The 13,000-nt window shown below is 37.4% G+C and overlaps 1 protein-coding gene across 4 annotated transcripts in view; it reads left to right on the forward strand.

Moving 5' to 3' along the window:
* The window catches only part of SUPT3H (SPT3 homolog, SAGA and STAGA complex component), a 253,101-nt gene that overhangs the window by 121,076 nt on the left and 119,025 nt on the right, over window positions 1-13,000 (forward strand). For all 4 annotated transcript variants that reach the window (XM_015622505.2, XM_015622504.2, XM_015622507.2 and 1 more), the window contains exon 3: window positions 5,008-5,092. In XM_015622505.2, the coding sequence (XP_015477991.1) occupies window positions 5,008-5,092 (85 nt within the window). The remainder of the gene's footprint in view (window positions 1-5,007; window positions 5,093-13,000) is intronic.

The following is a 13,000-nucleotide window of genomic DNA, read 5'->3' on the forward strand; positions in this document are numbered from 1 at the left end:
GGTCACTGTTGGACCCCTGTGATCCACAGTCCCAGTCTGGCTGTAGGCAGGAGCAAATAATGCTATGTTCTCTCTGCTGAGAACAGAAGTATTTGCTTGCCCTATGGCAGTTTGGATCATGGAATCATGGAAGCTTGGAAAAGACCCTCTAGCATCATTGAGTCCAACCACTAACCCAGCGCTGCCGGGTCAGTCACTAAACTATGTCTCTCAGAACCACTTCTACAAGTCTTTTAAATCTCTAGGATTGCTAACTCCACCAGTGCCCTGAGCAGCCTGTTCCAGTGCTTGACCAACCTTTCTGTGAAGAAAATTATTCTAATAGCCAATATAAACCTCCCCTGACACAGGTTGAGGCCATTTTCTCACATCCTGTTCCTTGTTCCATGGGAAAACAGACTGACCCTCACCTGGCTGTCCCCTCCTGTCAGGGAGTTGTGCAGAGCCAGAAGGTCCCCCCTGGGCCTCTTTTCTCCAGGCTGAGCCCCCCCAGCTCCCTCCTTGTGCTCCAGGCCCTTCCCCAGCTCTGTTCCCTTCTCTGGACATGCTCCAGCCCCTCAATGTCTTTCTTGTGAAGGGCCCTGGAATTTCTGTACATGGCACTTGAGGTGTGTGTCCTCACCAGTGCCCAGCCCAGGGACAATCACTGCCCTGGTCCTGCTGCCACGCTACTGCTGATGCAAACCAGGTGCCAATGGCCTTCTTGCCCACCTGGGCACACACTCATCCTTTATGTAGAAACAGAAAAGAAGAATTGTTAGTGATTTCTAGAAAAGGGGAAAAAAAAGAAAAAAAGCACATATTTCCCACCAGACTACCTGGCTGTTTTTATGCTTTCCCTAGGCTGGATTCATCACATTTATTTGAGGTGGTAAATTCTGAATGCGTTGGGGCAGCCTTGTTATGGTGTGAACTCAGTAGAAACCCCAGTGAGGGAAACTGTTTATTCTAGCTCAGTGCACTCCCAGCTGCCCTGGTTATAGTTCCTTTCTGGCCAGGACAGCTTTTCGAGGCTGTGGAAGAGGGGAGGTTGCAGCAGCTCTCTGTCTCCACAGTCTGCTCTCCTGGTGGTCTGGCCACCTGGAGAGCTCTGCATCAGGGTGTTTGAACGAAGCCTGTGCCTTGCCTGCCCCAATACCTTTCTCAGGAATTTATATGCCAGAAAATATAGCAAAACATGCTTTATCTATTTCTGAAACTGCCCATTTTGAAGTTATTATAATGTCAGTCCCTGCACCATGAGCAGTAGTTGGACCTCAGCATGTGCCAAGTATGAGCATGTGTTTACACATAGTACCATGATACTTCATGTAGGCACTTAGTGGCTTGGACATTTACTCTTTTGAAGAGCCTGGAAACATCATTACAGGAACTTAAATAAATTAGAAATAGAAGTTAAAAGTAAACAATAAAAGCACTGCAGCAGTCTTTTCTTTCTCCACGCTACTATTTTAATCCTCCTGTGAAAATCTGGGTAAGTTGATCCCCCCCTTGTAAAAATGTTTCCTTAAAACAGACAAACCTTTGAAATAGGATCTTCTAAGAAGGCTTTGTTATTGTAGGACATGTCTAATGGGTTGATGCTTCAATTACCAGGACTGTCTTCCATAATACTTTACTGCTTTGATGCCCTGCTAACGTTGTATTTTGATACATTTCCTTTTCAGTGTTTACCTGTGGAGAAACAGCCCTTTTTTTATTTTCAACAGAATTTTTATGTGTTTCATAGGAAGACTTATTAATATGTCCAGTGAATGGAAGGTTCTTTAAAAGACTCTCATGAACCATAAAAGAAAAGCACATGTGAAATGAAATTCATAACTTATATTAAAGCATCAAGTTCAGCTTCACTTCCCAGAAGCAAGGGCATCAAATTTGGGGGTCTTTTTTTTAAACTGTTTTCTTTTACTTCTTAAACTACTTTGTATTCTGCAACTTGGGAAAATCTGAGCCATCTGACTCATAGTTTAGTGTTTATTCTGCTGTGGAGAGGTACAATGCAAAAGTGAAGGAAAAAAATTAAAGAATTAAAGTAATAAGCTACTTGTGCTTTTCTAATTATTACCTCAGGTAGCAGAAAGATGTAGAAAAAAGCTGTGTTTGGTATCTTAAAGAATGTTACACTAAAAACATGTTAGAATCAAGAAACATATCAAATGCTATACAAATACAATTAATGAATATAGAAGCTTTTATTTTTGTGTCTAAAATCCTGGATCCATTGCAAACAAAAAGGAAGCGGCTGTGGGTGGGTGTGGTGGTTTTTACTTTTTTGCTGAAACCACCATGCCAGTATCTAGTTTTCTGTGTGTGGGGAAGAAGCTGGCAGAAGTTACGTGGGAAAATAGTGAAGGCAAACTGAGATAGAAATAGCTTTGGAAGCTAGAAAGCATGGAAGTGAGGGAGGAAGAAAGTAGGTGCATCTGGAACTTGATTTTCTATTAGATCAAGAAATGCAGTTGATTTTAACCTTTCTTCATCAACTCTGGTCAATCACAGAATCACTGGAGGGTTTGGGTTGGAAAGGACCTTATAGATCATCTTATTCCAAACCCCTGCCATGGGCAGGGACACCTCCCACTATCCCAGGTTGCTCCAAGCCCTGTCCAACCTGGCCTTGGACACTTCCAGGGATGGGGCAGCCACAGCTTCTCTGGGCGCCCTGTGCCAGGGCCTCACCAACCTCAGAAGGAAGATTTCCTCTTGGTACCTGTTCTAAATCTTCTTTCAGCTTGATGTCATTGCCCCTTTTCCTGAGTGATCCATCAAAATGGACCAAAAAAATTGTTTGTCTCCTTTTGGATCAATGTGCTGCATCGTGATTGCAAATCCTCTTCCCCTCCTGCCATTTGGGGAACTGTGAATTACTTGTGACAGAGATTTCTGAGTGCAGATGGGGAGGGCAGCTCAACATAGAGGCAGCATCCTGCCTCAAAAAGAGGATTTTGGTTCTTGTACTTTGTTATCTTTTAGAAAAGAAACCTCAAGTCCTTTAATTTGTACATTTAGGGTGCTGAGTAAAACTGTGAACATGAGAAATGTATGCCCAAGCTGATCATGTTGGACACCAGGTGTTTTTGCTACTGTCTTGAATAGTTGATTTATTTTGTATTTGAAGCCTTAAAAAGAAAGAATAATTACCTTTTAAAAATAGAAGACCAGCAGTTAAGAATGAACAGCATATTATGTTTGTGATAACTCTTCTGTTTGGTTTTATATTCTCTGTGTGACTAAAAACATTTATTAATTGTCATTTTCATTTACTTACAAACCTTACTGTTAAAAAAACAAGAAAAACTTCACCTTTATCCTGTGTGAGCCCTTTTTTTAAATTTCTGATGATTTAAATAGTGTTAATATTCCAATGTACTATGATAATAGATGTTTTCTATGTATTTCCTATATCATGTCAATATATTTACATTTTATAAGATATTTAGTAGTCTCTGGATGGATTCCTGACCTGTCCTTATAGTTCTAGGAAGTACCTGAAATTCTAATCCGTGTACCTGTGCAGCCCTGCATAATGGAAAAAAAAATTGAGTTGTGCTCATTTTATAAATACAATACAACTTTGTCTTTAAGATAGTCCCAACAAGAGAGACAAATGATAAGGGACAAATACAGAGTGTAATTTCCTCATAGTACGGTGAATTATGCTCAGATTTTGTCTGAGTAGCTCTTGTGCTCTTATATGTATCAGGCTGATATTAATTAATTAATTGGTTTATTTATTTATTATTAGAATTTGAAATGCTGTTTGCAGAACGCTGGACATAATTTTACTATTACATAAAGGTAGATAATTTTACTATTATATTATTATTACTACTATAGAGCTCTTTAGTTGTTTATTGATAAAATATTCTTTTACTCTATTGCAAGGTAGATTAATACTTTTGTAGGGAAATAATTGACATATTCAGTCTACTATAAAGATTTGAGTCTTGCTTGTAAATAAATTCTCACTCTTTTTAAGAATCTATAGTGTTATTGTTGGTCTGTGCTATTTAGTTTACTATGAATATATTTTACTGTACAAGTTTTTTGTATTTTCAAAAACTCAACTTTAGGAGAAGAGAAAATGTTTTATTCTCAGAAATGTTCTGAGGAAATACTAAACAGCATAGGATTTGTCTTTCTCTAGAATGATGTAAGACTGGTATTTCTTAGGGAAGGAAAAATAGCAGAAAAAGAAGTATAAGAAAAGTAGGAAGAGGAAAAAATACCTTGCAAAGCCCATTGTCACAATTCCTCATTTTATGCTGCTTGCTGGCCTCACCTTGGCTTTTGTTTGTGATATTATATGAACACAATAATCTCTTTATGACCTCCTGACATTTCATGTTTCAGTGGAGTCTTTAGGAGCATCACAGACATAATTATGTATAAAATTGTTTACCCTTGATTTGTTTCTTCCACATCTTAGCACCAGCATTTAGATTTGGGATAAAAAAAGCTGTTGTCATTTTACCTTTTCAAATGCCTATTTGTTATTTTGTGAACAAAGGGGGCTGCAATTGCAGAATTAATAATGCACATGCTGCAGATTTGCCTGCTCTTTCCTTATGGAATTACAGAATTATATAATGTGTTGGGTTGGAAAGGACATTGAAGATCATCCAGAGAAGTGTGGGAAGAGAGATTATCAATGAAGACTGAGATGAAAAAGTGGATTATGTTAGTCTTCTCCTTATCCATTGTTACAAGTTTACCAGCGTTGTTTATTGATGAGGGGTGTACACAAATGTTCCTACAAACTGGATTTTCCTCTGTTTCTTCAATCTTTGTTTGTCTCCACATGTGCTTTAGTGTACATTCTTGCAGCTCTTTTTTTCCACTAATCACATGACTCAGCACCAGGCTGAGTGATCTATTTCTGTACATACAGGTGTATTAACAGTATTGTCATTATTCATATTTTCTTCTTTTTATCTTTCAGGAGACCAATACTTCCTTTCTTTTTAACTAATTTCCATAACCTTGCAATAAACCTCTTTGTTTCAGGTTTTCCCTGGGAGATGCTCGCAGGCCACTGCATGAAACCGCAATTCTGGTGGAAGACATTGTCCACACTCAGCTGATAAATTTGGTAAGATCATAACTGGAAAATGGCCTGCATTCCAAAACTCCTTAAATCCACATGGTATTTTTATGTTCTAATGACTGGTAACCGATTGTCCAGGGTTTAGGAACAAATAAAACACAGAAACTGAGGGTGATGCTCTGACTGAAGGTGATGCTCTGGCCTCAATGATCTGTAACCCCACCTTACCCTGGGAACAAAGCTGATGGGTTTTTTGTTAGAAACTTTAAGTTGTTAAAAAGAAACAAAGTTGCCTATTCTTCTAAAGACTACCTTGCTGACTTTTTTTTAATATGTTCTATTATTTATGTTAATGCATTATTTGCTTAGGATTCGTGTCTTAATATACCTTCTATGTGATGCTTTGATTTCTGTCAAAAATAATGCCAAATATGGAATATTTTAATATATTGAAAGCCAATGAAAGTTTTATATAAATGAAGTTGTTTTGAATCACATCTGTCAGAAGCAACTCTAAATTTGAATCTCTCTATATTTTATTAAAATTCAACAGCTTCTCTTAAGAAATAAATCATGGCATTTTACACCATGGCATGAATTTGCCATCTGAAAAATTACTATACCTTTGTATAGAAAAATATCTGACATGCCACCTGTAGTTCATAAAAAGTGTATTTTTCTTATTAGAGCCATTAAAAGACATGTAGATGTGGCAGTGAGGGACAGGGTTTAGTGGTGGTCTTGGCAGTGCTGGTTTAATGGCTGGACTTGTTAATCTCTGAGGTCTTTTCCAGCTTAATGATTCTGTGAATCAAATAATGATTTGGATGAAATTACCAGCACATGAGGGAATGGACATTATATAGAAGTAATGTATATAGATTATACTAATACATATTAGAATTAATATTTACATCTGATGAGTCCTTGGATCACCCAGAGCTTTGAGCTGCAACTTCCTCTTCTTTGTAATGAGCCCTTTTAGCAATGACAAGTCTTCTAAGTTTCAAAGTAGGTTGTAGTACTACATTATCTAGAGCTAAAAACTTCTGTAAAATGATGAAACTGAGAATGGGATACAGCACATACGATAGATATTTATGTGTGTATTAAATATATATTTTATATCTATTTCTACATATTCATACATATAGGACATTTATATTTTTAATAGAAATATACTAAAATTAGACTTCCCCTTGCCCACTGTTTGCCTGCAGCAGGTGTTTTCCTTCAGCTTTGCACCTCATCCAGCAGCTGTTCGGTAGTTTCCTGCATCTCAGCAAATGCCTTGGCATCCCTTCCAGCTCTGGGCAGTTTCTCTCTGCTCATACCTCTGCAGCCCAACAGTGTATCCCTGTCTCCACAGTCTCCTGGCGTCTTTGTGGATTTTTTCCTTATTACACTGCTCTTGGGCTGTCCTGAACTTTCCCCGTGGCTCCTTGGAGGGGACAGCTTCTCTCCCCTTTCTGCAGGTTTCCCGCTGGTTAAACTCTCTGCCCTGGGCATATATTTGTAGTTCTTATTCCAGCTTTAGCTCAAAAAGCTAACAAAGTAACATTTTCTCTTTGTTAATGACCCCTGTAATTTATGCAAAGCGATGGCTGCGGCTTCGCTCTTGCCTCAGCAGTAACGTGCTGGAGTCTGGGCTTTTCTGTCCCACTGAGGCTGAGCTGAGCTTTACCAAAGCCTGCAGCTGAGAAAGTGCAACCTGTGGCCATGTGGTCTTTGCACTTTAATCAAAGCCGGGAACTTACTTGGGGGCTGGACGTGACCCAGGGTTAACCCTGCGTGGGGTGCAGGAGCTTGTAGGATTTCCTGACAGTAGGAAGAATGGGAATGGAGCGGCAGATAAACAGCTTTTCTAACCTTTCCCCTCCCAGCCCAAGACAGCACTTTATTTCTGAGGAAGTGAAAGTATCTTTAATAGCTCATTGCTTTGACCTCTGACATTCACATGCCGGAACTCTTAAATCAGTAGCGTTTTACATGCCCCAGGCTTCTGATAGGGAATTTTGCACATTTGTCATCCTCAACTCCACATCCTTATTGAGCTGCTGTGTGCAGTTACATGAAATTTTCACTTTACATGTAGGTGTTTTTGCTGGTATTTACCCAGTACTGGAATAATGCTATTTTTATAAATGAAACTGACTGCATAAGTAAATTTATTGCTTACCACCTGGATTTTGTCATATTGCTCATGTTAATGGACTACACAGTTCTCACTATGTAATTTAATAATTTCTTGTTTAATTCATGTCCATTTTTCCATCCATAATACAGGTATAAAGCTAAACTGTAGAAATTACTTTTATACCTGCAATAAAGCTGGCACATGGCACACATCTTTCATAGTAAGCGTTTGTAAGAAGAGCTTGTTCTTGTTGATTAAGTCCAGGTTTGAGCCTCTGCATTAAAAAATAAGTTTCCAGCATGATTACCATTGATTGGTTGACTTTTGATATCTCACAGCTTTATAGTTCCAGCTTCTTATTTTCAGAGTTGATCTGAACTCTATTAAATCAAGGTCTGGTTTGGGCAGATTTATACAGTCACTGCTTCAAACCATTATGCACTTCATGAAGTCCGGCTGCTGTAGCAGATGAGTGCACTAACAAGGCAAATTCCTGGAAAGCAGATTTTTAAGAGTTTGCATCACATTTTATGATCAATTTTTGGGTGTATTTTGAATAATATGCACACTGCTTTACATGAAGGGAAATTCTACTAAAAGTATGTAGCGATGTATAGGGGGAAATGAGCATCTCCAGAGGAACATTCATTTCATCCTAAAATTACTTTCTGAGTTAAATGGGTTTGTATCTCTCAAGGAATTTATATTCTCAGATGGCTAAGAAATTGAATCCCTTGACAGCTGGCTTGGGTTTGAATATCTAGGAGATAGGCATGAAAGGTGAGAGATAAATTCCATCATATTTGTGTCATGAGTTTGAATTTTTTATGCTTTTATTGTAATTTTTATACCTTTTATTTTTTGTATATCTAGTAACAGGAAATCATAAAGCCCCTGCACTAGAAAGTACTGTACATTTTTTTGTCAAGCATGATATATTTGATAAGAAAAGGAATTTAAGTTTTAATTTTAAATCAAGTTCAGCGTTGACTGATAGTATTTGGTAACAGATCTAAATGTTCATTTATACATAAATGTTTAAGGAATTTATAGATGCCTTCATGTTACCCTGAAACTGTACCTTTTTATGTGGGCTAAGACTAGAGGTTCCAATCAAAGCTGTATTTTCTTTATGGTTAGACACAAGTAGTACAAGGAAAGTTGTGCCTGCAAAAACAGTTTAACAGAGAATGCAAAAAGGTGTTAATCCAGTGGGGACAAATGCACTAAGAAGGTTTTGAAGCATCATTTTTTATAACAACCTATTCATATCTATTCAGACCCTCAGAAAGGGAACTTGAAGATGCTCCTTTAAGGCAAAGGCTTGTTAATCAGGACTTTGTGTTAAAAAAAAAAGGAAAAAAAAAGGCTGTAACTAAGAGCAATGGAATAGGAATTTTTGCTCATCATTAAATTACCATTGAGAGGTTTGCCATCAAAATAGCCTAAATCTTGCAAATACACAAATATAAAACAATTTGAAAATTTTTTAGTATAATATTTAAGAAAAAGTCCCTCTTCACCTTCACCAGCTCTTTCCAAAATTTTTATCATTCTGGGCTGGTTCATAAGAAAATATAGTACTATTAGACTAATATCAAAAGCTAAATATTATTAGTATCTTCTCCTGGTGGGGCTATAGCTCCTTGCTGATGCTTCAGATGTCAGGTTCAAAGGCAAATAGATGATAAGATCATGATGCACTAATTAAATCAGAAGAGCTGGTAAGGAATTACTTTCCTTATGCTGGCAATGTATCAGCTGGGTGTTTGTTATCAGAAGGAAATACCAGCAGTTTATTCTCTAGGCTCACTGGGTATGGCAGGAGTAGTGCAGACACCTGTTTTCAGAGAGTTTGGTTATTCAGTGTAGCACTGGATTTGAATTTCAGTCCTTTACATTTTATTTCAAATATATCAAATAGCATTCGGGAAGAGATTAGATTTGTTTTTACAAAATGGAAGATATTTTAGCAGTAGGACAGAGTTCAACCAAGGAATAGGTAAATTACACATATGCACACCAAAAAATACAGGTAAGTAATGTTGTCTGTAAGTAATGTTGGCTTCTCAGAGGGAAGGCCACAGCACATCACAGCAGCCTTAGATTGCATCCTTGAAATATTTAATCTGCTGTAATTCTTTGTAATGTGTGCTGAATCCTTATGGAGATGGTCATGAATGGTAGAATTCATGTTAATAGGATTGTGGTTTGCTCCCTGTCAGCCAATGTGTGTCTGCTGGAAGATGGATTCTGATCTCTCCAATTGATATCAAATGATTGAAGTCAGACCCACTCGGTTGCCCTTTTTTAGAATTCAGTAGTATCAACTTGAAGGGACTTCAGTTGCCCAGAACCATATTGTACATGATACCTGTTGGAATTTGATTCATCATATACTTCTGTCTTCCTATGGTATTTAATTTCATAAAACTTTTGCTGCTACCTAATGCTATTGATATTCCACTCTTGCTCGTGTAGGAGTACGATCTGGGTCCTGAGTTACATATATGCATAAAGGAACACTTTGAGTGTACACATGGATAATTTTTTTGTTGTTGTTTATACTATTTGAAATAAATTATATCTTGCACACATAACATTTAATTCTGAATCAGTCCTTTGGTGCCAACTGAAACACAAAGCACAGGTCAGCAGGTGAATAGTCTATACTGGTATACGTGGATTATATTAAATTGCAACAGTAATTCATAGGTAGAAAACTTAGAGTGAGGTGCAGAGATTCAGCAGTGTGCCTGAGTCCTGAGTAGATCTGTGGTAAATCCATCCTGTGGAATAAATTGCTTTTTATAGTGATTTTAGTAAAGATTGGGTAGTCATTTGCCACTTTTTCCTGGAAAAAAGAATGGTGAAAATACAGAGACAAGCATAAGGATAAGTTTACTGACAAAATGCAAAATTTACTGTTTCTCATAAGCAGCATGGATTTTATGTTTTCAAAGGGTCTTGTATTTTCTGGATCATAATGGTGTACTTTCTTCTCTTCCCAGCCTTATTCCTGCAGTTGCTATTTTTTTATTGCAGTTTAAAGCAAAAGAAGGAGAAGGGAAAAACTCACCTTCACTTGCCCTTCCAGAGAAAAAGACTATTACAATGGGAGAGGCAAGTAGGAAAAATGAGGATTTAAACAGAACCAATGATAAAGCTTTCTTGGTCCTTCACAGGCCTTTTGCTTGTAGAGGTTCTTGCGTTTTTAAAATCAAATCACTGTTGTTATTCATTCACAAACTGCATCATTCACTTCAGCATGTGTAACCTCACACAGCTCCAGGTTTGTTTATTACGCTTTTGAACTGTTCGACTTGTAACCATTATATATATATATATAATTGTAGCATTTCTGACATTCCTTTTTAAAAGGAAAGAATTGAAAGCAGCTCCTTCATGAGCCAGAATTGCCCACTGATGAAAACAGTGTGAAGCACTGTTCCCTCTTGATCCCAAAGTTACGTGCAACTGTCACTTATGCCACCCCAGCAACAGGAAAAGTCCTTGTTTTATGAGTCTGTTTTAAAGCAGTTATAAAGTTTCCTGTGCAGGACATTAATTAAAGGGGTTATCAAAATAAGACAAACTAATATAATTTGTGATTGTACAAAATAAAGGAAGTCGAGGGTACCATAGGGACCTAATGAATCACAGGATGGAAACAATCTTCTTGGCTAACTAAACATTCAGACTTTGTACTAAGTCACAGGGTGGATGTACAGCCCAGCAAGCCGGAACACGCTGTGTGTTTACATGGATGGGATAAAGGGAGTTCACAAAAACCATCTGGGAGAAATCCTTACCCTATTCATTCTATTTCTACTGTAGAGTCAAATAAACAACATGCATACATTTGCAGCAAACACATGGCACACCTGCCCTGGAAGAAATCAAACTGGAAAGTAAGTCTGTAGTATAAAAATTTTCCTAGGTACCAGCACTGTGAGTTTGTCTGCATTTCCCATGTGGGAGGAAAAGGAGAGATGGGGCTTTATATCTAGCAAGTGGTTAATTGTTCTCTTTGCATTTGCAGCATTTAAATGTGGTCAGTATTTAGATTTATATGATAGATTTATATGGTAATTTATATGAAAAGACATGTCTCAAGTTTTCTGCTTGAAACATTATCTGCCCCTTGTTCACCATATTCAGGTCTATTTATTCTCAAGCACAGAATTTAGTTCAGAAGATGATTCAGGAGTCCCAGTTAGGGATTCTGGGCTCTCTCTGTGCTTTCTCCTGAGACTGAGGATTTAGTGACTTGGTCAGATTTTTCTTTTCCATGGATCTCTGTGCAGGGTCAGCATGTGCTGTAACACACACCTGCTGTTTTTTGCCTGGTCATGCAGAGATGCTGCCCAGCATCCAGTGTTGATGAACTCACTGACTTAACAAGTGGAAAGAGACTGAGATACTGTTATTAAAACCCTAAATCATCAAACAGAAATAAATGAATAATTACGCCTACAAGCTGTACCAAGATAGTTTTCTTCAATAGGGAAGAAAAAGATCCAAAGCATTGACTAGATGAAATGGAAAACAAAAAGTCATCAGTGCTTAAAGGGTGAGTTGTAACACACAGAATATAAAGAACTGAGGTAGTGAAGGCAGCAATAATCCCAGTATTTCCTGGTTTTCTGTATCAGACTGGGCCTTTAGTTACAATGTCATGGATTTATGTGTACTGTAAATGTATAAGAATACATGTTTCTATATGTACATGGTTATTTTTTCCACCCTTCACACATCAAATTCCTGTTTAGGCTGTTGGGCCAGAGGAATGAAGTAGGTATGAAATTTCACTCATGGGGGCTTTGGAATCTGTGGCATCCTTAAATAGATATGTACCCAATTCTCTTGGCTTCTGGGGCTGTTATGAAACAATTGATAAGATGAACTCAGCCCATGTTTCCAAAACACAGATACATCTTTATTTAATTTTAATGTAAAATTTTAGGAGAATAGTAGAGATTAACAGCTGTTGAAGACTTGGATGAGCTGAGATGAGCAGGGACAGTCAGTGTACAGATGGGGTGTTCAGGGTTTTTGTCTACTTCTATTGATGTCACTTACTAAAAAATCAAGAAGTTAAGAAATTTAAGAGGAGTTATTTCAGTTGGATTCATCAATTTGTGTTCATCAATATGATGAACTCTGGTAAATCAACATTCTGATTATGATTTTGAGAATCATAATTACATTCCATATCCAGAAGCCAAATGAAAAGTTGGTGTTCAGGATATCATTCTTTCTTTAACTTCTTTGTATGGTATAAATAGAATATTATATGAAAACATGTGTAAAGTCTATCCTGCACATGAAGACCCATTTTGCCTTGTATTCTGATTCTGACAGAAATTAGTACATTAAGTGAAAAGAAAAAGAAATTTATCAATGGTTAAACATGCAAACAAACATGACAAACATGTTTTTCTAAAGCTGAGGTAATGACTCCAGTTCATTTTTTGAGTCATGAGGGATAAATGGGCACTCCAAGGATGTGATTCTTCATGTCCTAATATAGTTATTTAAAGTTCTAGCCATGCATTTAAAATCTGGACTTCTTAAGTGAAGAGAGAGGCATCTTTTCTCTTTGGCTTCAGGCACTAGCTGTATTGTTGTTACAGATATATATTTTTTCATTCTGAGAAAAAAAAAATAGAAACAACTTGTAAACTTTACTGATTTATGGATATCTGTGGCAGAAAAAGAGTAGTGTAAAAGTCTGCATGGTCTTGAAATGTAACTTACAAACCTTAAAGATCATCTCAGAGTGGTTAACAGAGCAAATTAATTGTAATTTTTAG

This window comes from Parus major, chromosome 3 (assembly GCF_001522545.3).
Source record: "Parus major isolate Abel chromosome 3, Parus_major1.1, whole genome shotgun sequence".
In the NCBI taxonomy this organism is placed as follows: Eukaryota; Metazoa; Chordata; class Aves; order Passeriformes; family Paridae; genus Parus; species Parus major.